This window comes from Myotis myotis, unplaced genomic scaffold, assembly GCF_014108235.1.
Source record: "Myotis myotis isolate mMyoMyo1 unplaced genomic scaffold, mMyoMyo1.p scaffold_m19_p_16, whole genome shotgun sequence".
NCBI lineage: Eukaryota > Metazoa > Chordata > Mammalia > Chiroptera > Vespertilionidae > Myotis > Myotis myotis.
The window spans coordinates 36,684,780-36,708,419 of record NW_023416320.1 but is presented as its reverse complement, the minus strand read 5'-3'; the positions used below and the strand labels follow the sequence as shown (position 1 = coordinate 36,708,419).

At 42.6% G+C, this 23,640-nt stretch overlaps 1 protein-coding gene across 7 annotated transcripts in view; it reads right to left on the bottom strand.

The window, feature by feature from the left end:
* SULF1 (sulfatase 1) overlaps nucleotides 1-23,640 on the bottom strand; it is a 158,491-nt gene that overhangs the window by 49,736 nt on the left and 85,115 nt on the right. For 6 of the 7 annotated variants that reach the window (XM_036338471.1, XM_036338473.1, XM_036338474.1 and 3 more), the window contains 3 exons: nucleotides 15,227-15,466; nucleotides 6,104-6,255; nucleotides 3,660-3,829 (listed from right to left, as the gene is read on the bottom strand). In XM_036338471.1, coding sequence (XP_036194364.1) covers nucleotides 3,660-3,829; nucleotides 6,104-6,255; nucleotides 15,227-15,466 — 562 coding nt within the window. Of the gene's footprint in view, nucleotides 1-3,659; nucleotides 3,830-6,103; nucleotides 6,256-15,226; nucleotides 15,467-23,640 lie in introns of those variants that run through there. The other variant, XM_036338469.1, reaches the window with a different exon arrangement.

Here is a 23,640-nt window from a genome sequence, read left to right as displayed (position 1 = left end):
AACAAGAATTAACATCAATGAAGTGACATCTATACCCCAGGCCCTCTCTGGGGACTTTAGCTATGCTGCTTCTCTTGATTTTCATGCATGACATCATGTCAAGGTGCTAATATTATCTCCATTTTGCAGATGAGAGGTTAAAGAAATTATACCTGCCCTGGCCCGTGTGGCTCAGCTGGATGAGTGACATCTGTGCACTAAAGGGTTGCCAGTTTGATTCCTTGTCAGGGAACATGCCTGGGTTTCGGGCTCAATCACTAGTGGGGGCGGGGGGGCATTGGGAGGCAGCCAATGGATATTACGCTCTCACATCAATGTTTCTCTCTCTCCATCACTCTGCCTTCCTCTCTCTCAAAAAATCAATTAAAAAAAGAAAAAGATAGAAAAAGAAATTGCCCCCGACTCAGTGAGGACAGCTGCGATGGGGACCCACGCTTGCGTGCCTTTAAGACCTGAACACTTTTCCCTCTGCCATGTGTGGATTTCACTTTATGAACTCACTCATAAGGCTTCCAGGTGTTCATCTGAACTAAAGAATAACTGACACTATTTCCATGTAAAAATGGCCGAGTCAGATATTATGCCGTTACCCTACTAAATAACCCCCAGTGACTGTCTGCTTACAGTTATGTACAAATTCACTCGACCTCAATATTCTGCTCATTCCCTTTCTAGCTTTATCTCCCCCCCCCCCCGCCTTGCTTTCCTTGCATCCCATTCTCCACTTCCTAAGCCACATCTGAGATCACCTCCTGTGGTGACCACCTGTTCGAACCCCATTCTCTTCCTGAAATCATCAACCCACTCTGTAGAATCGGCTGCAGGAATTTTACCCATCATTTGAAGCCCACTTTGAATGCCTCCTGGTCCACGCATTTTTCCTGATTCCCCCAAAAGATGTGAACACACCCTCCTCCAAATTTCCATAGTCCCCCTCTATGCCTGCTGAGGTCTTACCACTTCTGGTCCCACTGGTGGTGTGGCTAATTGGATAGTTGCCTAGAGCAGGGATCTGGGGCAAACTTATTCTGTAAAGGACCAGATAGTAGGTACTATTTTAGGCACTCCAGGCCACCCAGAACCGGCCACAACTACTCAACTCTGCTGTTGTATTGTGAAAGCAGCCATAGACAGTACCTAAATAAATGGATGTGGCTGTGCTTCAATAAAACTTTATTAATACAAACTATTGGCAAGCTGGATTTGGCCCCTGTGTGCCAGTCCCTGTTTGGGCTCATTGGTTCTCCAGTGTTAACAACTGTACCTTCCTCACGTCCATTTGCTGTGCAGCAGAGTATCACAGTGGCCCTCATAAATATTAGTGGAACTAAACAGAGTTCTCAGTTGTTGGAATCAGAGATGCTTTTTTAGCTATCATCGGGCCCTGAGAACACTGCTGACTTCTCCTGAGCGGCCAGACAGACCTGTTGCCCTGTGGCTGACTTTTCTGTAGGCTCGACCTGGAGCTTCAAAGGCGGGGACCCTAGGGAGCCACAAAACCCTTTGCCAGCCAACCCCTTCTCAAATCTGAGGAAACATAGGTAAGATTTATAGGTGTAGAAAGTCACCTTAGGCTGGGAATCTGCTAATACAACAAAGGAAGCCACCACATCTGAAGACTTCTGACTCAAAAGGAAAGGGAAAGTGGGTCCCAGCGCAGGAAGAACCTCGAAAAGTCCGTTTTCCTTCACTGCACCAGCTGGGTCCTAACTTTATAATGGAGAGGCGCTCGCCACTGGTGGGCTTCACTCCTGAATCTGGCGCCACGGTTCTAGGTAGGGAAAATCTGCAGCGGTGTGCATGTCCGTCAGTTCCAAAACACAGTGGCTCCCCAGGGGCTGGGGCACCCCTCTTTTTAAAAAATAGATTTTTATTGATTTCAGAGAGGAAGGGAGAGAGGAACATCAATGATGTGAGAATCATTGATTGGCGGCTTCCTACATGCCCCCAACCCCCACCCCCACTGGGGATCGAGCCTGCAATCTGGGCATGTGCCTTGAGCATGAATTGAACTGTGACCTCCTGGTTCATAGGTCAATCCTCAACCACGGAGTCATGCCTGCCAGGTATGGGGCACGCCTCTTTATTTGTTGACAATATTTAGTGCATTAAAACACTTCTGCCCTCCAAGTGTCCGGGCGTGTTCAGTAGTTTACCCACCCGGGCTCCATATTTATTGTTAGTTCCTGTCCTCAGTCAGCTCTGACCTCTCTCCTTTCTAAACCACTTGCTACATAGAAACAATTTATATCCTGCTGACCAGGAGTTGTCAGTCTATTAGCTATAATCAGAGACAAAATAAGCGCATAAGAATGTCCTGTGTGTGTAATGACAGCGACTAGAACAGCGGTTGCCAACCTTTCGGACCTCACGGACCACAGATGTCCATGGACCACCGGTTGGCGGCCGCTGAACTAGAGTGCCTTTAGTAGTTACTCCTCTCTTTACACAAGGAAGTACAGTTGGCCCTTGAACAACACTGCACTGGCTCACTTATGCAATAGATGCACAGTTGGTCTTCTGTATCCCTGCACTTTGCATCATGTATTCAACCAAATGTGGATCGAAAACAGTATTTTCAAATCCGTGGTTGGGAATCCGTGGATATGGAGAGGCAACTGTATGCATTGTTCTACCCCATTTTATATAAGGGACTTGAGCAGATTTTGGTATCCACAGTGGGGGAGGGTGTCCTAGAACCAATCCCCTGCATATAGCAAGAGACACTGTGGTTAGGTTTTGGGGGAGTCAAAACTTATACACGGATTTTCTTTTGCACAGTGCTCAGCACCCCAAACCCCCACAGGTTAACTGCACAATCTATGTTTTGTTTTTTTTGTTTTTTTTTTTGTCTGTGGCTAGAACATCAGTGTGGATAAAAAGGGATGGTATTTAAGTACTAACAGATTAAGAATCAATTTTTGAGCTTTATGATAAACATATATCAATTCCTGTTCCCAGCCTCCTTGAGGGCCAAACTTGCAGCAAACCCTGAGCCAAAGGCTCTGTGGGGAAGACTGCATATTATTACAACAGGTAGGAAGCAAACATGTCCACAGAGTCAACACCAAAATCATGTTCTCTGCTGCCGAAGCACCCAGACGTTTCCACCCTTGGCTACTGAGCACTCTGGGCATAACACAGCTTTCTGCTCTCTGCACAGCCCGTCCTCTCAAAAAGAAGCAGCAGGTTATTTTAAAGCCGTGACCTGGGCTGACCTCTTGGGCAAGACCCCTCCTGCTGCTTTCTGGCGCAACCCTAATTGCACGCCTGCAGCAACGCTGTTTCACAAGTTTTCTCCTAGAAAACGAACCGTGTTTCTGCAACCAGACCAGGTCACTACTCTGCTGCTATGGAAAGCAAACAGTTTGACATCCTCATTACTAGACGAGACTCATGAATATTAAGATAACTGAAGAGAACGTTTGAGAAGAATCGCCTCATTCGCCCTGTGGGCTTCTTTGCTTTCCTTTTAGCAATTTACAAATGTTAGAAATGGGATTCCTAATCAGACGATCTAGCCGAGGCCCTTGGTTGCAAGCCTGTTCCAAGCTGATGTTCCTGTCGTGTGGAAGGAAATGGGGTGAGGAGAGAAGCAGGGTGGGGAGCAAAGCAGAGGCCCATGTTCAGCAGGTCCCAGAGCCGATGGTATTACTCACATGTGTTGGGAAGCATTGGGGTACAGTTTTGAAAACTGTGGGGCCGAGTCCTCGGGGCCGTGGGGCGCAGCGTGGCTGATCACCATCATAATGGGCCTATGGGGATACATTCTCTTAGACATTTTGAAGTAATTAATGCTCTCGTTAGTGATTAAGTCTGTGAAGTAGTCCTGAAACATACATTTGACACAAAACAGAAATTACAAAAGGTGACATTCATCAGATCACATTTGAATACTGCTTTCCTCAGAAGCAACTCACTGAATCGCGAGGGAAGGTCTAAATTGGGAAGGGGCACTGGGCTTTCCAAGGCAACACGTCAGTTGCCAGGGACTTTCTAGGGTCACCAGCGTGGTAAAATGTACTCTGAGTAATGCACAACTTAGCAATTAGGCATGAAAAAAGTCAAGTCCTGTTTGCCCAAGATAATGATCAGATCTGGCAACCCAAATGCTAGAGCACATAAAACACCGGATACATATTTCATTCTCAGATTTCATTGACGTAATCCATTGACAAAAATTTAATTACTTCAAGGGCAGGAAACACCAACACCCACTACACATTCACAGTTCCAGAACACACACACACACACACACACACACACACACACGCAAAAGATCTTTTCTTTTAAATTAAAAATTCACCTGTAGGAATTATACAATAATTGCTAAAGGAAACCTTGGCCGAAATCTGGGTGCACAGGAAAAGCTGTAGCATTTTATTAATTAATGTACTTGAAACACTAAATATGGGAAGCAGTTGATTTCCTGCAGATTATCCTCTGTTAATTGCACAGCTAAAATGATACAGCTGCTGGGATTAGGGCCTGACATTAATAAAATGACTTAACCCCCAGTCCCAGGGGCTGATGCAAGTCTAGAAGGGAATGAAAAGGAAAGGAAAGATGAAAACTTAAATTAAACCACCTGCCCCTCTAAGTGTGTGTCAGGGGCCTAGAGTTCCAGCAGAAACGTCAGAAAGCGTATGGGCAAGGTTCACAGTGGCAGGGGCGTCCAGGCCTGACGAATCACATGTAGATTTAAGGACCAGAACAGCTGCAAAAGCAGCGCCCAAGGGACGAAATCTGTGTCACATGCCATTGTTAGGACAAGCCCACAGGCTATCACCTTTTTCTATGGGAGTGTCTGTTTCATTCCTTTCCCCGCTAAAAAAAATTATATTCTTTTTGGACACAGTTGTCTTTGACACTTAATCAGCTGTGGTAATGGGCAAGTTACGCTGATTTAGTCTTCGGAGGGAATCTTGATTACATCGCTGTCCTTAGGACAACAGGGAAAGAGAGGTTAATCGCTTGAACAAGGATCGTGAAAAGCATCCCCACAGATAAAAAAAATGATGGCGGTGGCAATCCGTGGGAGTTGCAGGATGCGGCTCGGATCTGCCTCCGAGGTCCCTACCAGCTAGCTCTCAACTTTGATGAGTCTGGAGACTTATTAGGGATGTTTGTGACTTCATTTGCACTCATTGTTTTCTGAAGGGTATGAAAGAGGACACTTACACCTTATCTCCCACCAAGTTCCTTGTGCTTAACTCAGGCCAAGCATCAAGGCAGCCATGTGCCCAAATTAAATCAAGTTCCCTCCTCATGTCCACCAGTGGCTCTTGGGTAGTGATCTGTGCTACATAGAGCAGATACGAGGCTTCTTTTAGGTAAATGAGGAAGAGGTGAGGATGGCCAGAAGGAAGAGGCTATTTTAGGCTCATGCGCAGGCTACATTCAAAGATATGTTTCCCCTTCACTCCTGTGACCTGAAAATTGTCGTATGTACATTGGCAGTCACAGAACCCTGGGGAATTTTAAAGTCTAATCTAGGATCCATTTGTCAGGGGACCGTGGGGCATGCCAATTCCAATTTCTACGAACTGACTTGGAAATCCTAGGATTGACAGCGTTAGAGACACTTGCGGACTCGAGCTGCCCCGGGGCAGGCGTCCTGGTCTCATAGCTAAGGTTGGTCAGACAGGAGTCCAAGGGAGGAGTGTGGGTCCCCAACCTCTGATTATTCCACTTGTTTGCTCTTATTTTTACAGCTAAATCTGAAGACAAAATTGACTTTCATCTCAGTGAACAGCAAACAGTGCAAGATGAACATTTGATTATGTGGACAAGTCCTCCGGGTGTGGGAGGGAAACCAAAAATTATCACAAGACGGAGTGGAGGCATCTGTGATTGTCCTGATGATCCTTTCATCAAAGGCTGATTGCCTTGTGTTCTAATGAGGGGACAAAATCACTACATAAAGTCAGTGTTCCTTGAGAGTCTTTTCTTGCCCGGAGTTTAAAATTACCTTAAAATTTTTCATTCTAACATTCTGAGAACATAGCAAGCCAATCTTGCGGATAGGTTAATTTGCTGAAAATGGCTGTTCTCCATTATGCACAAAGTAAATTGATGCCGTGTAAAAGTGCCTGAAAATTACCTTTGCATAATCAAATCCGTGCTTTTCTTTGATGCCGTTGCGACAAACAGTGTAATTATAGAAACGAGAATTCTTGATTAATCCAAGCCATTCTCGCCACCCAGGAGGGATGTAGCTGCCATTATATTCATTGAGGTATTTTCCAAAAAAGGCTGCAATGGGGGGAAAAAAAGGATTATCTTCTCATGTGAAATGATTAATCATAAATAAATGTATAAATGCAAAAGTATAAAACGATGGCTTGAAAAAGAGATGGTAGAAGAAAAGTTAACCCAGGTAACAGTGGATGTCAAAATAACGTTAGTGTAATACCCCAATCCTTTGGCAAAGTGACATACATACACACATTTTCCTTTTGAGTAAATAAAAGTAGCCCCCAAGTACATGGATTATAATTCAATAAAACCTCATAATGATCATGGTACTCTGGGTGCAGCTCTTGTGGTTTCACTGGGATACCAGCAGAACGTAACAACCAGAGAAGCAGCCAGTGTGAGACCTGGGAAACTACCCCTGGGCACACACATATTGGAGAGGTGAAAGTTCAGTCCTTGTATTAAATTACGTTTTTTTAACTTACTGTTGGAGGGTTGTGAATTATAGAAACACTACTGAAAAGCGTGTCCTTCTTTTTACATATCCAGAGAGTACAAATCTTCTAAACCAAAGGTCTGAGGTACACTTTGTTTTTATGGGATGTGGTCAGGGTTTTCATGTGTCATGTATTTTGTGTCATCTGTGTTTACATTATGTGCATTTTACAAATGTGAATGTCTATCTCTTCAAAACAAAAATAAAAAATTCTGGCAACATAGAGATGCTACATAGATGACTAATTTTCATAGAATGATAGGTAGTATGATTAAAGTACTTGCACCATGAATTCTCCGTTCTCATGGAGAAGGCCACTGGAAGGACTGCACATGTAACTTCCACATGTCACATCCACAAAAGGCCTCTGCCACACAGCTTACTGGTCCTTCAGAGAAGCAAGCCATGAACATGGTCCTCTGCCAAAGATGATGATGGTAGGGGGCTAGGTAGGTTGGGGTTTCAGGAACTAAATGGGTTCGATCTTGAAGCCAGACACCCTTTTTAATGATCAGAAGTGTATTGTTGGCATACTTTTAAGAGAAAGAGGGTGCCACTTGTAACTATTTTAATCCCACCAGGAAAACAGGTATAAATAAGCACTATTCAGAGTAAACCTAAGAGTCTGATTACCTGACTAGACACATACACAGCCTTCCCCTCAAGTATGAAGGACTAGAGGCATTTTATTTTCTATATGAACTAGAGGCCTGGTGCACGAATTCGTGCATGAGTGGGGTCCAGCTGGCCCACCCCGATCTGGGCCAATCAGGGGCCGGGCTGGCCAAGGAGAGGGGCCGTGGGCTGTTGTTGGGCCAGCCCCACCCCCTGGTTGAACTCCCGGTTGAGGGGACAATTTGCATATTAGCCTTTTATTATATAGGATATATGGGAATACATATGTGTGTAGTGAAGTGTATGTGTACACACACACTTATATCAACACATACATATACACATGCATGCATGTTTTAATTTTTCTGATCTTTAAAAGGCCTCCCTCTTTAATTTAGGGAGAGAGCATGTCCTCTGCCTTCTAGGTCAAAGCCATTTCCTGGCTTCATTAGGCAGGTTTTACAATGAAAATAGGTGGTTCCCGGATGACTGGCTTGGGATGAAAACAGACTCTAGAATCCAGGCACTTCCCTGATATTGTCTTAAAGCACATATTTCTCCATCATCACCTTATCCACTGTACGTCATTTCCGTGTCTTTAAGGGATAGCTATTTACCTTGCTCTCATCTTTGATCTGCAAATACCTGTAGTTTATCTCCATCTGAATGTTTTACTTGCCCTTTAACGCAGTCATCCAAATGGAATTAATCATTTTCCCTTCCAAATGTACTTCTCCGCTATCCTTTAATTCTCTGAGTGGTATAATCGCCCTGCTGGGTAACATGCTTGGCAACCCAGAGCCTTCCCTGATTGCACCTGCCCCTCGCCCGGCAGTCGCCACCGCCTGTAGGTTCCACCTGGGTGATGGCTCTCGAACCTTGCCTCCTTCTCTGATTACGTGATCCCCCCCACAGATGCCCAGTCTCCTGGCCAGCTTTGCTTGCCAGGCTCCAGGGTCTTCCCACTCTCAGTACCGCCTTCCTGAAGACCAGCTTTGGTCACATCACCCTATTCTCACAGTCTAGATGAACCCTTGTCACCTGCAGGATCCAGTTTAATTTGATAGAGTGCTAGCCTCAGCCTTCCTTGGGTCTGCACAAAGTCACTCTCTCTCCAAGTCCACCTGCTCTTCTTGGCTCATGTCCATCTCTGCAGCTCTAGTTTGCATCTCTCTACCTCTCCTGTGCTACTGTCTTCATCTCCCTCCCTCTATCAAGGCCAGAGCACATGCCATTTCACTCCTGGTCTTTGCCCCAATCCCGTAGCAATTTGTGTCTGTGGCTCTAACGACATCCTCTCTTTCTTCCTAGTGGTAGTCAAGTTCATATGTGAGCCTAACCCTTCTTAGACTGTAAGGTTTTTGAGGACAAGCATTACCTTGGCCTCATCTCTGTACCCCCTCTCCATCTTTGCCCATAGTATAGGGGCTCCATAAGTTTTGTTTCTTGAACTGGGGTTTATGGATCTTCATGCATTTTGGGGATTCCACAGGTTCCAGACTTGTTACATTTTGTGTTTTCACTTGGATTATAATTTTAACCCTGATTTGGTCTAAATATTTTCATACAATAGAGCTCCAGAGTTGCTGAAGTTGACGTTTCTCAGACTGATTTTTTTTTTAAGAGTTGACTTCAGTCTGAGGAACAAGGCAATGTCTACTTATTGGTAGAGTGAATGTTTATCTGTTGAATCTGTGAGTGAGTGAATGGATCAAGCTTCCCTTAGCCAAACGCCCACAGCCTGAGGATTCTGCCAGGGCCGAGGAGCAGCTCCTGGGGGTAGGACAAAGTGTCAGAGGCTCTCACGTCAGGTCTGACTCAGGATTTCCTCCCAGCTGACCGTGTAGTAGGAATTCTCCTAATGACGGGTTCTTGTCTTCAGAGACTAACCATCTTTTCACACAGAACCACAAGATGAGTTTCCTTTTCCGACGAGAGCAACATGACTTGGAGTCACAGGCAGCCGACCAGCACCACAGCCCAACAACGTCACTCCAGAAGGGGGCTGTTTCCAGAATCTTCCACTTAATAACCTCAGGCCCAGCTCTTTCCTCTGGCCTGCGCCTCATCCCTGGAGGTTTATTCCATTCTCCTCTCCTTTGGTTTTCAAAGAAGTAAAAGAGCGTAATGGTTTGGGATACAAGCCCTGGAGCCAGCCTGCTTGGGTTCCAATCCTGGCTTGCTATTTGCTTCGCTATGTGTCTACCGGCAAGTTACTTAACTCTACCTCTGATTCCCCTTCCTAAAACCATGAAGATAATAATAACAGCGGTAGCGTTCTGGCCAGGATTAAATGAGTTAATGCAAATATCAAGTGCCCAACACAGTGGCCAGCACATAACAAGAGCTTTTTAAGTGCTGCTACTGCCGCTATTGTTATTAGCATCACTATCATCTCTGTCCTTTCAACTCTGTGTTCTGATTGTAAATAATTGACCATTCTGTGGTGCAAGGAGCTCTCATCCCAGATTTCTGCACTTGTGCGTCTGAAAACATTTCCTGAGAGGTTTTCAATATTTTCTTTTCCGAGCTGATTGATTTTGTGGCAACACATGCTCTCCCATTTGGCTCCTTTTCCCCTGCTCGATTCGTTATAGAAGTGTTCCTGTTCCTCTTACTTTTATTTTTTGTTTTTTCCTCCCAGGGCAGCCATGCCAAGCCCTTCCTTCAATTGTTTCCCTCGAAAGACTATTTTGTACTGTTTTCTACCCATTGCCATGGCTATTCGCTGCCCTTTCATCCTCTTCCTATAAACTATTTCTACAAGTCCCTTCACTGTGCTTGTCATTCACGTCAGAACTCCCTCCAGGTTTTCGGTGTCTTTGTGTTAATGGAGTGTAAAGAATGTACTCAGTTTTCCAGATGTGCCCTCGCCCATCACACTTGTTCCAAGAAGGACCGGGACCTCGTGCCTCACAAAGCGTGTTGGCAGCATCGAGTGACTCTGGCCTTTTTTGTTGCCTCCTGACGTTGAGACTCATGTGTAATCACCCCTGGCAACACTCTGCCATTGATTATCTGGCCTTCTAATGATTTCCCTCCAGATGTATTAAATCTCTTCCTCTATCCCTTAGGTGAATTTCATTTGCTTGCCCATATTGCCATTATAGTATGTGGAGTTTGAAGTTTTTCTCCCCTTTGGTGCTGGCGTTCAACTTCACTTACTGCTGTGCTATCTGAATATATCACCAACAGGCCACCGACCCGCCCTTTCGTATCATTGTCTCTGGGAGGCCACTGAACACGTCCCTTCACAGCTGTTTAAGAAGGTGGTGGTGGTGGTGCCAGGAGAAAGATCACAAAGACTTGTTATAATTATTTTTTACTTTAGGCCATGCTACTCTGTCCAGGACTATTTGTGCCATAATACAGAGGAAAGTTTCCTTGAGCTATTTAAAGCAAAGGTATTTAATTTTATTATTATTACTATTGTTGTTGTTATTAATCCTCACCCAAGGATATTTTTTCTATTGGTTTTTTAGAGAGACTAAAAGGGAAGGAGGCCCCAGCTGGTTTGGCTCAGTGCATAGAGCATCGGCCTGAGGACTGAAGGGTTCGATTCCTGGTCAAGAGCACATGCCTGAGTTGCAGGTTCGATCCCCAGTAGTGGGCATGCAGGAGGAAGCTGATCCATGATTCTCTCTCATCATGGTTGTTTCTATATCTCTTGCCCTTCTCCCTTCCTCTCTGAAATCAATAAAAATATATATTTTTTAAAAAAGGGAAGGAGGAAGGGGGAGAGAGAGAGAAAGAGAGAGAAAAGATGTGAGAGAGACACATCGATTGGCTGCTTCCCACACACACCCCAACTGGGGCTGGGGATTGAACCTGGAACCAAGGTACATGCCCAGAATTGAACCTCTGACCCTTTGATGTGCAGGCCAACGCTCTAACCACTGAGTTACACCGGCCAGGGCAAAGGTATTTATTTTAAATCAGCAATAGTAACTACACAAAAGATTTCTGATGCTGTGAAAAAGTTAAATCTTATTCAATATAAAAAATGATATGCTAACTAAGCTTTTTTATTCTATGTAACTGATAGATTTGGGTCACAGGATTTCACCGGTTGTAACTAGTAATACACATCATTTTAAACAAAGTAAAAATTATGATTTCTTCGTATGTCAACCCATCTGGTTTCCCCAATTAGATTGTAAGTCTAATGAAGACAGGGATCTTATTTTATATTTCTTCTCAGCCCAGTGTCTAGTGAAGCTCTAAGAATGCTCAGTAAATAGCATACTGTGGAATGCTACGTCTTCTGTTATGTACTCATAAAAAGAATATTAGTTTGTCTTACTTTAAGTGAACGCTACCTTTATAAAATCCTATATTAGAGAATAAATATACTTGCCATAAGTAACATAAATAAATTTTATAATATAAAAAAGACATAAAACTAGAAAAGTTGACTAAATTGTATAAATTGTTTTGTTACAAAAGAATATTCTACAAAAAGTTGTACTGCAGATCTCTGTTAAATATTGCCCTTTATACTTCAGTGATATGTAGAATTAGCAAAACTAAAATTTAATTCACATGTGATTTCAGGTAGCATGTGTTCGGATTATAATTTGAACACTACAATTTTTAAGTGAATCAATATAATAACGGCAGTGGCCATTATAAAATGACAGTATAATTTTGGACAGGAAAGAAAACTTCGGAATCCTTCTAGTCCAATCTCTACATTTTATCGGTTGGAAAAGTGGTCTCTCTAAAAGTTCTCAAAAACAAATGAAAGGCCGAATGAGCTAGGACGTGACTCCAGGTGGCCTCAGTCTTCGTTCAGGGTTTTTGCTAACACTTGATGCTACCTCTGAAACCTGGCTTATCCCCTTTACCTTCAAACGAGGCCAGGTTTCGCATGCAAGGCTATCCCCTCACAAGAAATGCAAGCTAAAAAAATTTTGAGCATAGAGTCAGGCAGGATATTCATTTTTATGATCGATAACCCAATGTCATTCCCAGTTCACTTGTCAGAACATAAAATGCAATAGACATGTTACTGTATTTTCCCTTTCTCGAACATTTAAACGGTTGTGGACTCATATTTTCCATGAGTAAGTTTAGAAAAATTTAGACTATAGCCAGTCCAAAAATAAGCCTCAGTTCTGAAAAAGAAAAATCATGTCATACAACAGTAAATATAATATTGGATCAATTTGATTCATTTAAATCCATGTATTCTGGATTCTTCCCAAAATAAACCTCTTAGTAATTTGTCTTCTCTGAGCTGTTCTTCATAAATCTAATTGCTGCTTTGTGCTTTTCTCTCAATGGATATGTATGTCTAATACATATTTCAGTTTCCTTCATTATTTTTCTTCGGTTCTCAGCTAAATGTTCCAAATAATATATTCATTATTAAGACAACAATAAAATCTTTATATGCTGGCTCTTTTCTGACTAGTCTAGTGGCTGATGAATAATTATGCTGATTTAGTACCTACTCACCAGTTCTCTTAATTTCCTAAGGTGCCTGTCATCTTGATATGCTTATTTGTTTATTTTCAAATGTGTCACTGTCCCTGGTTAGATCAATAATTATTGTCACAAAGACATCTTTGCTTCCTAATTGTCTCAGACACTTCAATATGCTGCCATCAAAGATAAATTTAAACTATGTAGATCCTATCACTGCCATTTTAGTCTTCCATTTATAATTTTTCTGATTTACTAATGGGCACATCAATATTTGTTTTCCACACTAAGTATCTGGATGAGTCCTTGTTACCCTTGAAAAAATGCCTTTAATTTTGCAGGATGACTCACTATAAATTCCACTATTACCTAAGTGTCTGGACCACCAGGGAGAAGGCTGGCTTCAGAACCTGTCTTAGTTTCCAAGAACATATCTCCTCTCCCTGAATGAAGCAGGCCTGCTGGGCTGAACAAAAGGTCAGACGCTTGTCATGGGCAAAGCCTTATGATGTGCAATTTCATCCTGGACCGAACCCATGAGTTAGAGTCGCACACTGGAGAGAGCCCCAAGGACCAAGGTCCTGACGTCTGGTCTTCCCATTAGAACATCAAATGTATCACTTCAGCGAGTCAACTTAATCTTATGGGTCTAAGGGAATTGAATGAAATTATCTCTGAGCTTCATTCAAGTTCTTACAACCCATTTTAGGGTGGATACAGCAGAGCATGATTGAAACAAGTACATGTACAATATTGTCAACTATAGTCACATTGCTGTATACCATGCCTCCAGAACTTATCATGTTTTCCCCCTTTCTTGGTTTAGTCCTGAAACAAATTAGCAAACCCTCATTGGCTGCTCTCAGCCCTACAGGATGCTCTGACTCACCCTGCATCTCTACTTATCACAGACATTGTCCATATTGCTCTGGATATGGTGAGTCCCAACCCTCCAAGCTGCATGTATGCTGCTGGGAAAAAATTATAGGGAGCCTGGGAGTTAAAAGGAGCCTGATCTCACACAATGCTTTCCAGGAACAAGACAAAATTGGGTGGTTCAAATCAGGAACCATTAGGCATCAGGGGACCATTGCTGATTTTGCTTCTGAGCTGGTCACACAATTTTTGAAATCCCCACTTCAGTTATAAAACAGAGCCAAGTACATTTGCTGTCTACAAAACCCTACAGGGATGCTTGATGCATTTGCAAATTGCTTCAGAGCTCTCGGATGAAAGGTGCTATAAATTTAAATCACTTATGTGAGAAACAGGGTAAGGGCCTCAGAGTAACCTAGTTTCTTTCCTCAGCACAAGCAGACGCCCCTGAGATTCCTGGGAGGAGCTTCCTCTGTGAGCGGCTATCTTGAAATGCCTGCGAATGGCAATGCTGTCATATTCACAATGAATAGTTTCATCCACAAATAAAAAGTATTAAGTGCCCACGGGGTGCTCTGCAGAGGAGCCAATGGCCACATGTTTCCTGAGATCAGTGGGAAAAATTAATTTCACTTTTTGAAGAGATTTAACAGAAAACATTTATCTGAAATCCTTTATTTTTAAATCTTTGGGATAGAGAATTTGTAAAATCATTTCCACTGAGCTTTAATGATAGGTGGTTCTGAAAAACCTATTTTGCATTGTAGCTCTTCTAGAATCATTCTTACTTCCTTTCATGAAGAAATGCTGAAAGCATCTAAATGTTGGAAGAATAAAGGCTTGGGTGAGGGTGGGGGCAGGCAGCCTTACTAGAAAAAGCCTTGCTTCTTTCTTAGAAAGACTGGCATGATGCTTATGACCTCTCTTGAAAGCGGTCCCCAATTTTCAAAAGACCAACTAACCCAAACCTTCCTCTTGCCCAATGTAGGTTAAACAATGATAGCAGGTATAGCAATTGCCTCCCTTTCTTGGAAGGTGGAGGTGAACATCCGAAACCTAAAAATGACCACAACTTAAGCTAAAGAAACTCCAAATCTTACTAAATTATGAATGAATAAATAAATGCATCAATAAGGTACACATCATTGATTTATTCATTCAATGATTTATTCATTCACTAAATGATTGCGATCATCTACTGTGTGCCAGACCCCGAGGAACAATCAACAGAAATTTACCAACATCTAAAACAAGCCTCAGGCTGTGCCATGATGCCCTGAGATTCGGGAGGTTGAGGTAAGCAGGCAAATGGGAAGAAAAATCATCTATTGTAGGTTCTCCTGGAAAATTCCAATTGCTGGCTGTACTGATGAGTACAACATTTTCAGAACATGTCCACTGAGAATCATTCTGTCATCTCTCTAAGGGGCCTCTCATTGGTATATCCTTCAGAGTGAAAAAGTGAGGGAAGGGAAGGATATGATACAGAAGAGAACAGCTTAAATACTTCCATTTAGGAACTTATTGGATCTTCATGTATTTCACCGGGCACTGCATTTTCCTGTGTCTAAGACGTTTATCAGAGGGTCACGGGTCAGAAAGTTCACCCTTTACCTGTTCTGTAGCCAGTGTTGTTGAGATACACAGCAAAAGTCCGAGGTTCGTGCATCGCCTGCCACGAGGGTGAAGAGCAGTTCTCGTTGTTGGTGTAGACATTGTGGTTGTGCACATACTTCCCAGTGAGCATGGAGGACCGGGAGGGGCAGCACATGGGCGTGGTCACAAAGGCGTTGGTGAAAGTGGCCCCCCCATGTTCCATAATCTTTCTCGTTTTGTTCATGACTTGCAGGGACCCTGAAAGGCACAATTCCAGTGTTGTTTAGCCATTTTTGTCTTGTCACTCAGTGACTCTGTTCCCTTGATTTATTCATTTCCTTCCCTTGGCTTGAAGAAGTCTATAATTTCACCAGCTCTCATTTCCAGAACAAAATTAAAACATTTGGGATGCTACTATGTCAAGTATTTTGCAGAATAATAAACACACTTCAGCTTCTCTCCTCCTTAATCACAAGGGGGGAAATGCAGGCTAATCTGATAATTAAAGCTGGAATTCTAGATACGGAGCAGATTCAAAGGCCAGCCGCCCTTTGAAGAGCACAGAGAACGGTAGTCTCTTACATAACATCAACCCCCCCGCCCACCACACATGCACAGAGCTAGTGACACTGCAGCGATGCCTACAGATAGTGCTTTAATCTATGAAAAAAAGAGGAAAACATTTTTCCTACTAAGTAAAAGTCCCTCCAAAATGCCTGCATTTAATTAAGAAAACAACAAAAAAAGAGATGAATGTAACTTGGTATCCTCTAGCAAACTCCCCAAATGCCTGCCCAGTGTTCCTCTGAGGATAGCACTACCAGCTTATATTTTCACCTGTTTGCATGTAATTTCAAAAGACAGGTTGTTTGCTTGTAAGAGAGCCATGATTCTAGTGCACTCAAAAGTACTTGCGTGGTAGAAAAATATTCCGTTTTCACGGTCAAAGATGAAATTGTAACCTAAGATTGCTGAGGAAGAAAAAAAAAAATCTATTTCGATTACTCTATCCAGCCAAACACTGCAGCTGAAACCCATCCAAATACTGCAGAGAAAAGCACAGGCCAGAATTCAATAGTCTTTTCAGGACTTGTCAAGAAATGCACTACAGAGCGCCACAGCCAAGCCCACTGCATTTGAATCCTGGAGCCTCACATTTCCAACAGGTCCCACTTCTTCCAGAGAAAGGGAGAAAGTCTGTGTAGTTTTCCAGCAAGGAAGGAAATCGTAATGCAAACCAGGCGAGCATTCACAGCAGAAGAGAAACGTGCCACCGTTCAAAAAGCCACAGTTCGCCTGATTTTTTTTCACATACCAGCTTTACCATTAGGCAAACAGGAGGAGGGTTTCTAATTGGGTCTCATTAGAGCTCCCTAAACTATGCTTCACTTAGGGGATCCCAACTGCTTCTTCCCCTCTGGGTGTCTTCGGGGGGGACCCCACAACCTTTTTGTAATCAGTGAATAACATGTCATGAGCACCCATTTTATGCTGGGCATTTTATCAGCGTTGTACTCTGGGCTGGGCCCCAAGTGAAGCATGAACAAAGGAAATGGAAAATTCTCCGCTGCCGCTGGTCTTCAGTAGTAAATGATCTAAAAGAAAACCTACATTACAAAAATCCTTGGGGTTAATTGCAAAGCAACGTACATATCAGAATGGAGGTACAGCAGTAGCAGTACCTCTGAGGTTAGAGGGGACCTAGGGAGACTGTTCAATAAGGGTTCTGAAACGAGAGTTGAGAACAGAGGGAGGGAGAACAACATGCAATGGGTGAAGTGGATTATTGGGAGAATGGGGAGGATGCTAGGAAGTGGAGTGATGAGTACACCACAGTGGTTAGCTGGAATTGAAAAAAATATGGAGAAGTCTCTTGAAATGTGGGAGCCAGAGTGAGCAAAGAGCTGGAGGCTGGGTAGAGATATTTGGATTGGGTAGAATGGACAAAAGAAAGGCAGAGTAGGTTCTTTGCCAAAGGCACGAAGAACATGGCAAGAAAAAAGTCTTTGAGGGGTGTTGCTGTGGCAATGGGAGTACAGGCAGAGGAAGGAATAGGCTGGTCCATCAAGGGTACAGCCAAGAGGTCACTGAAGCCATCAGGCCACAAGGTGATAAGAACCTGAACTGGATTGTGCTGCTAAAATAGAGCGACTCTATGAAGCAGATCCAAAGACTTCATAATGCATCAGCAGGCCATGAGTTAACTAATATCTCAAAGATTTCAGCATGAAGAAAAAGACTGAAAAAATAATTGTTTCACTGTTGGCCAAAAAATAAGTAAAAGGAAATATTTCATAGGGATCAAAGAAGTTCATTTTAAAAATGTTGCATTTTGTACTTGTGTTGGTTGATCCTACAGAGGGAAGCATCCTGGAGACGAGTAGATGACTAGGGACATGGCGTGGGAGAGAGTGAGAGGTACATGCTGAAGTCTCTCAGCCCCCTCTCTTCTTCAGACATCCTCAGTGCTTACTCATTGTAATATCCTGATTTTGGGAAAATTTTCATTTCCTAATCATCTCTTTATTTCAAAGAATGAGCTCTCGGAGTTTTCTTTATGAGATTAGCTGGATTCAAATTTAAAAAAATGCAGCTGGAAACCATCGTTCAAGGTCCCAAATAACAAAGCTACAATCTCTAGTTTATAGATGCATTTGGAGTGAAAATATGGGATGGTAGGTGGAAATCGGATCTAAGTTCAAATAATATGAAAATAGGCTAAAACTTAGCCCAATCGAAACCTTTGGAACTGCCCCAGCCAGGACTTGCCTCATTCTAAGTATCCTTAACAATTCCTGCCAATGCTCTGCTTCCAACTAGTCCCATGTCAAAGGGATCCATGAAGAGATTTGGTCGCCACCATCACTGTGACCACCACAGCTCCATCACTGGGGCTCCTGAAAGGGGCACCTAGCTTGAAGCTTCTTAATAAAGAGAACATTCTGAGACATCCTTCTCCAAATTTAAACATCATCCGGAGAACACATTACATCACAGAATTCTGGGCCCACCCAAAGAAACAGACATAGTAACACCAGGGAAGGGCCTGAGAACTTGCATTTCTAACAAGCTCCGCGTCCATAGACCACACTTGGAGAAGTATTCTAGGTTGGACACAGAACTAGGGAAGCCTAAAGCTGGAAGTGACTTTAGCGATTGCCTTGTTTTAAGCGATCTAAGTGGCTTCGACCATGTTCAAGGCTATCAGATGTTGTGTAGACAGGAAAAGAAAACACTGATTTTATATTTCCTCTCAGGTTCTCCTCTAAGAGCTCCACATGCATCAGCTCATTTAATCCTGACAACAACCCTTCGTAGTCGTGGTGCTGTTTTTATTATTCCCAATTTATGGATGTTAAAACTGAGATGTAAAGGCTTAAATAACATACATGGGGCCACACAGAGTGCAGATGCAAAGATAGGCAGCCTGCTCCAGAGACCAGCTCTTCAGCTCATGAGACTGAGCACGGACTGTGACACTGATGTTTTCAAGACAGTGAAAGAGAAATGATGTCTGCTTGTGGTCAAGATATGCCTCCCTTTCTGTAGTCTCATATTCTGCTCCATCTGGCCTTTAAGGGGAGATACTGACAGACACTAATGCCTGCCTCTTGCCCTCCCAAGGGTTGAAGGCATCTTAGTAGCTTAGGCCCAAGAGAAGGGTGAGTGGGCTGAAGATGGGTCTGTCTTTAGTAGCTGACAGCCATAATGGTGTCAAGCTCAGCTTCTGATCTCAATGGATTCCCTGGTTAGACTCAGAGGATGGAGTGCAGGACTCATACCTCTTCTCTCTGTAAAGCAAGCTAGCATGCACCAGCGAGGTAAGCACAAAGCATCTTCTGTTTATGGCTATGCAATGATTAATACTGGTCAATAACACTGCCTTGCCCTGCATCTATTGCCATGTGATTGTACCATTGATTTTTCATTGGGAAGCTCTATAAAAAAGTTTCCTGTAATAGAACTCATAATTATGCATTTACAGCTATTGAGAGGAGTGGGTGGGACAATGTCCTGTCCTATGGTAGGAAGGGCAACAATGTCCTTTGTTTTAAGATGAAGCTCCTCACCTCTCTGGGTTTCAGGCCTTTGGTGCCTAAAATGCAAACCACGCTGGTTTACAGTTATCAGAACAATTATTTCACAGAAATGATATGAAACTTAAGATGGAAGACTCATGACAATATTCCCACAGCAGGGCTTAGGAGGATAAGAATAAGAAGAGAAGGAGACTTGAACTTGTGGGACAACATCTGATTTTGCCACAGATTGGCTTGAGCATGTCATTTACTCTCTTTTCATTTGTGCTTTTCATCTGTAAAATGGAGCTAATAACAGTTCCCCTGCCTAGTTTACAGCATTGATGGGGAGCCAAGGGCGCAGGGCCACAATTTCACTTGGTGCTCATCTCAACCCCACGTTTAGTTTTCTCATGCCTTTCCCATCTCCCTCTCTGTAATCTACATCTCAATTCCAAAAGCTGGGTTAAGAGTAGAGAGGTTACCCCAGGCTGAATGTATCCCTGAAAATTCGTATGTTAAAACCTAAGACACCAAGTGATGATAGCAGGAGTAAGACCTTTGGAAGGTGATTAGGTTATGAAGGTAGAGTCCTCATGAATGGGATTAGTGCTCTTATAAAAAAGACTGCAGAGAGCTCCCTTGACCCTCTGCCAAGTAAGGACACAGTGAAAAGACAGACATTGATGAACAGGAAGTGGGTCATCACCAGACATGGACTTTGCTGGTGCTTTGACCTTGGACTTCCCAGTGTCCAGACTATTTATAAGTCACTAAACCCCCCAGTCTATAAAGGGTTATAACAGCCCAAAGAGACGATGATTGAGGTCAACTACTTTTTCTATTCTTTAAGACTTAAAGTGTTAATGCTGGCTTATAGTTAAAAATATCAGTTAATCCCCACTGCCACACAAACTGCCCTTCCCCCTTAAGCTAAAAGCCTGACTTTATTATCATTTACAGTTTTCCTGTGAGGTGGGCGCCTGACAGGGATGCAATGAAGGGACTGAAATTAGGTCCAGCAGCTGGCATAGGGGCACTGCTGACTGGGCTGGCTTGAGGACAGGGAAGGTCCCAGCCACAGCTGAGCCTCAGGGCTGCCAAGAAAAGCTGTCCCAGCGCCAGAGTTCCAGGTTGGGACTGGGGAAGTCTGCTCCTGCTGTCACGGGGTGGGGAGGCTGTGACAGCATTCGGTCGTGGACCAGAATGCTGCTCGGACAGCGGTGACTGGGAGGGGAGAAGCGGCACCCTTTGAGAATCCTACAGGGTCCACCAGGTTAGCAAGCGTGGTGGAGTTACAAATCCAGCCTCCAAGACAAGTCCTTTGGATGGACTAAGTGGTAGGATATTGGGGCTGGATGGAACCACAGTCAGGAATTTAAATCATTCTACACTCTGCCTACTTATCCCCAAATCATCTGTGCGAACAGGTCATAGAGAAAATATCCCACTAATCTGAATGACTTTACCAAAATCACTTTGAGAGTGTGAATCACTGTATTCACATGTTAAAGTTTACAGCAAAGCTTTACCTTTCCTGATTCAACTATCGTAGCATTTGATTTTTCAATATTTTATACTGTCAAACATTAAATTTTTCACCCAGCCTATTTATCATGATCAGGAAATCTCACAAAACCTGAAATTCAGTAATGACCATTGTCATCACCATCCCTTACGGAAATCCCAGGCATGAGGGATTCATGCACACCTGGCTTCCTAGGGAGACACTTCCCCATGTGGATCGTAATGGTTCATGGTTTGATTGATGAGTGACAACAACAAGCACACACAGCTCTTATTAATTGTACAGGGTTGTTTCTTGATGTCATTGTTTTATGATGAAGAAAGGCTAGTGCTTTAAGTGTATAAATGGTCAGTACCGAATACATCACTGTTAGTTCCTCATGCATTATGGAACCTTAAACAGTGACATTTCTCATATTAAAAATGGTTTTACTCGTCTATTGAATATTTTAATTCTGAAAATATGAGAAAAAAATAACATGATAAAACAGCATAGTGTCTTCTATCCCAACTATGGAATGGTAGAAAAAAACCAGATACTTCAGCTAAAACCAGAGGAGGGAAATCAAATTTGGGGAAGAAGGGACCAAGAAGCAGATAAGGGGGCAGGATGGGAGAGGTCAATGGGGGGAAAATGGGACATATGTAATACTTTCAACAATAAAGATTAAGAAAATAAAGAAATAAGATTAAATAAATAAATAAGTAAATAAATAAATAAATAAATCTATCTGAAATGTTTCCAGTCACTAGGATTCATTATTTTCTCTCCCAAAGAGCTAAAAGGCCATTAAAAGTGGAGATTAGTTTCTTAAGGGGATGGAACTTAAATGTCTACAGAGCTAAACAGAGAAGGTAGGCAAGTGAAGCCAGCCAGGTATAGGAAAAATCACAAGGCCTTTGTCTTTCCATATCCGATAGAAATGTGGGTGTACAGAACTCTTCCCTGACCAGAAGGAAAAGCACAGGATGGGCGTGATGATAAATGGCAGCTGCTCCTTGGTCTAAGTGTTGGGAGCAATGGAGAGCTGGGGCCGGGATGACCTGGGGGGACATGCACACTTAATGGGGTCGGCTTCAACTCCCCTTCAAGCATCTAACAGAAGGCTGCCTCATGGGCATGCAAGCCCTTATTCTTCTGGATTTAAAAAAAGTAGAAATCTGGATTTTTTTAAAAAACATAAAATTACCTGATTTTTAAAATGTTGCCTTGATCTGAAAAAGTATGCTGGTCAAGTAAAACATATCGCTGGGCTAGCTCTGCACTTTTTTGATCTCTTCTTTAAAGAGACAAGGTATTTCCATGTATTTATGGTTTCTTGATTCCACTATGACAGTGATGGCGAACCTATGACACGCGTGTCAGAGGTGACACGCGAACTCATTTTTTTGGTTGATTTTTCTTTGTTAAATGGCATTTAAATATATAAAGTAAATATCAAAAATATAAGTCTTTGTTTTACTATGGTTGCAAATATCAAAAAATTTCTATATGTGACATGGCACCAGAGTTAAGTTAGGGTTTTTCAAAATGCTGACACGCCGAGCTCAAAAGGCTCGCCATGACTGCACTATGATCTAAGAGAAGCATTGGTGAGGTTAGCATTACTAAGATGTTAGCATCAGCCCAATTTCTTAAGAATATAAGGAATGCCACAGTGATTCAGATCAATGGTCCAATCAGTTCAAGATTTTGTTTCTCAGAGTGGCTCCCAGGAAGCATCTGGGAAAGATTTAACTCTCATCTCTTTGACTCAAGTCCTCAAAAATGAGTGTAGTTCCACAAACATTTCTGATTTTCTTGTTTTTGATTCATAAAACATCTCAAGTGCAGAGATAGTATAAACAACACATCTCCTAGTTTTACCAAAGCTTAATATCATAGTCACTTCAGATATATTTCTTAAATTTAAAAGTAAAATGTGGACCCTGTCAATGCTCTTGGTTACCACTTCTTCCCTAGAGGTACCATCATCCCAAACTTCATGTTGATCATGTCCATGAATGTTTCCCTAGCTTTAAAAGTGTTAATCTGCCCTAGCTGGTTTGGCTCAGTGAATAGAGCATCGGCCTGAGGACTGAAGGGTCCCAGGTTCAATTCCAGTCAAGGGCACATGCCGGGTTGTGGGCTCGATCCCCAGTAGGGGGTGTACGGGAGGCAGCCAATCAATGATTCTCTCTCATCATTGATGTTTCTATCTCTCTCTCCCTCTCCCTTCCTCTCTGAAATCAATAAAAATATATAAAAAAATAAAATAAAGTGTTAATCTTCTATCCAGTAGCTTAGTCTAAAAACCTGAACTATTTATAGGTATAGGCACAACCTGAACAACCTCTTAAGTTCTAGAAAAAAAAAATAATCCAGAAGTAAGACCAATAACCTTATTTAATATTTCCACATAATTAAGTTTTCTCCTGGAATAAAGATCTTTGTTTTTCCCACCCATCTTGAGTGAGATGACAAAAAAATGTAATAATGAGAACAAATATTCTTTGGATAAAGATAAAGCGTTACCCACATGCAAGGTTCTAGCACTTTTACTAATGAATTCCTTATATGTCTTACTCCCTTCACAAAGTACTATTTTATTTTTATTTGTTCTCAGACTGAATTGAGGGAGTGGCTCCCCATTCTTCCTGAATAAGAGTTTTCCTGGCCAGCCTGAGTTCATAAACTTTGATTAAAACCCTTCTCAGACTTTGTCTTTCCAGACAAAGAGGTAGAATTGTTTTATTTCCCCCCAAATGAAAAGTATTCTATTGCAATTTTCCAAATTGTTTTTTAAGCCTTTTCTAAGTCTGTTTATATTTCTGGAGGCACAGTAGCCAAGACTGCCTACAGTATTACAGGTGCAAAATGTTTTGCTTAGGTGAAGATTTATTCAA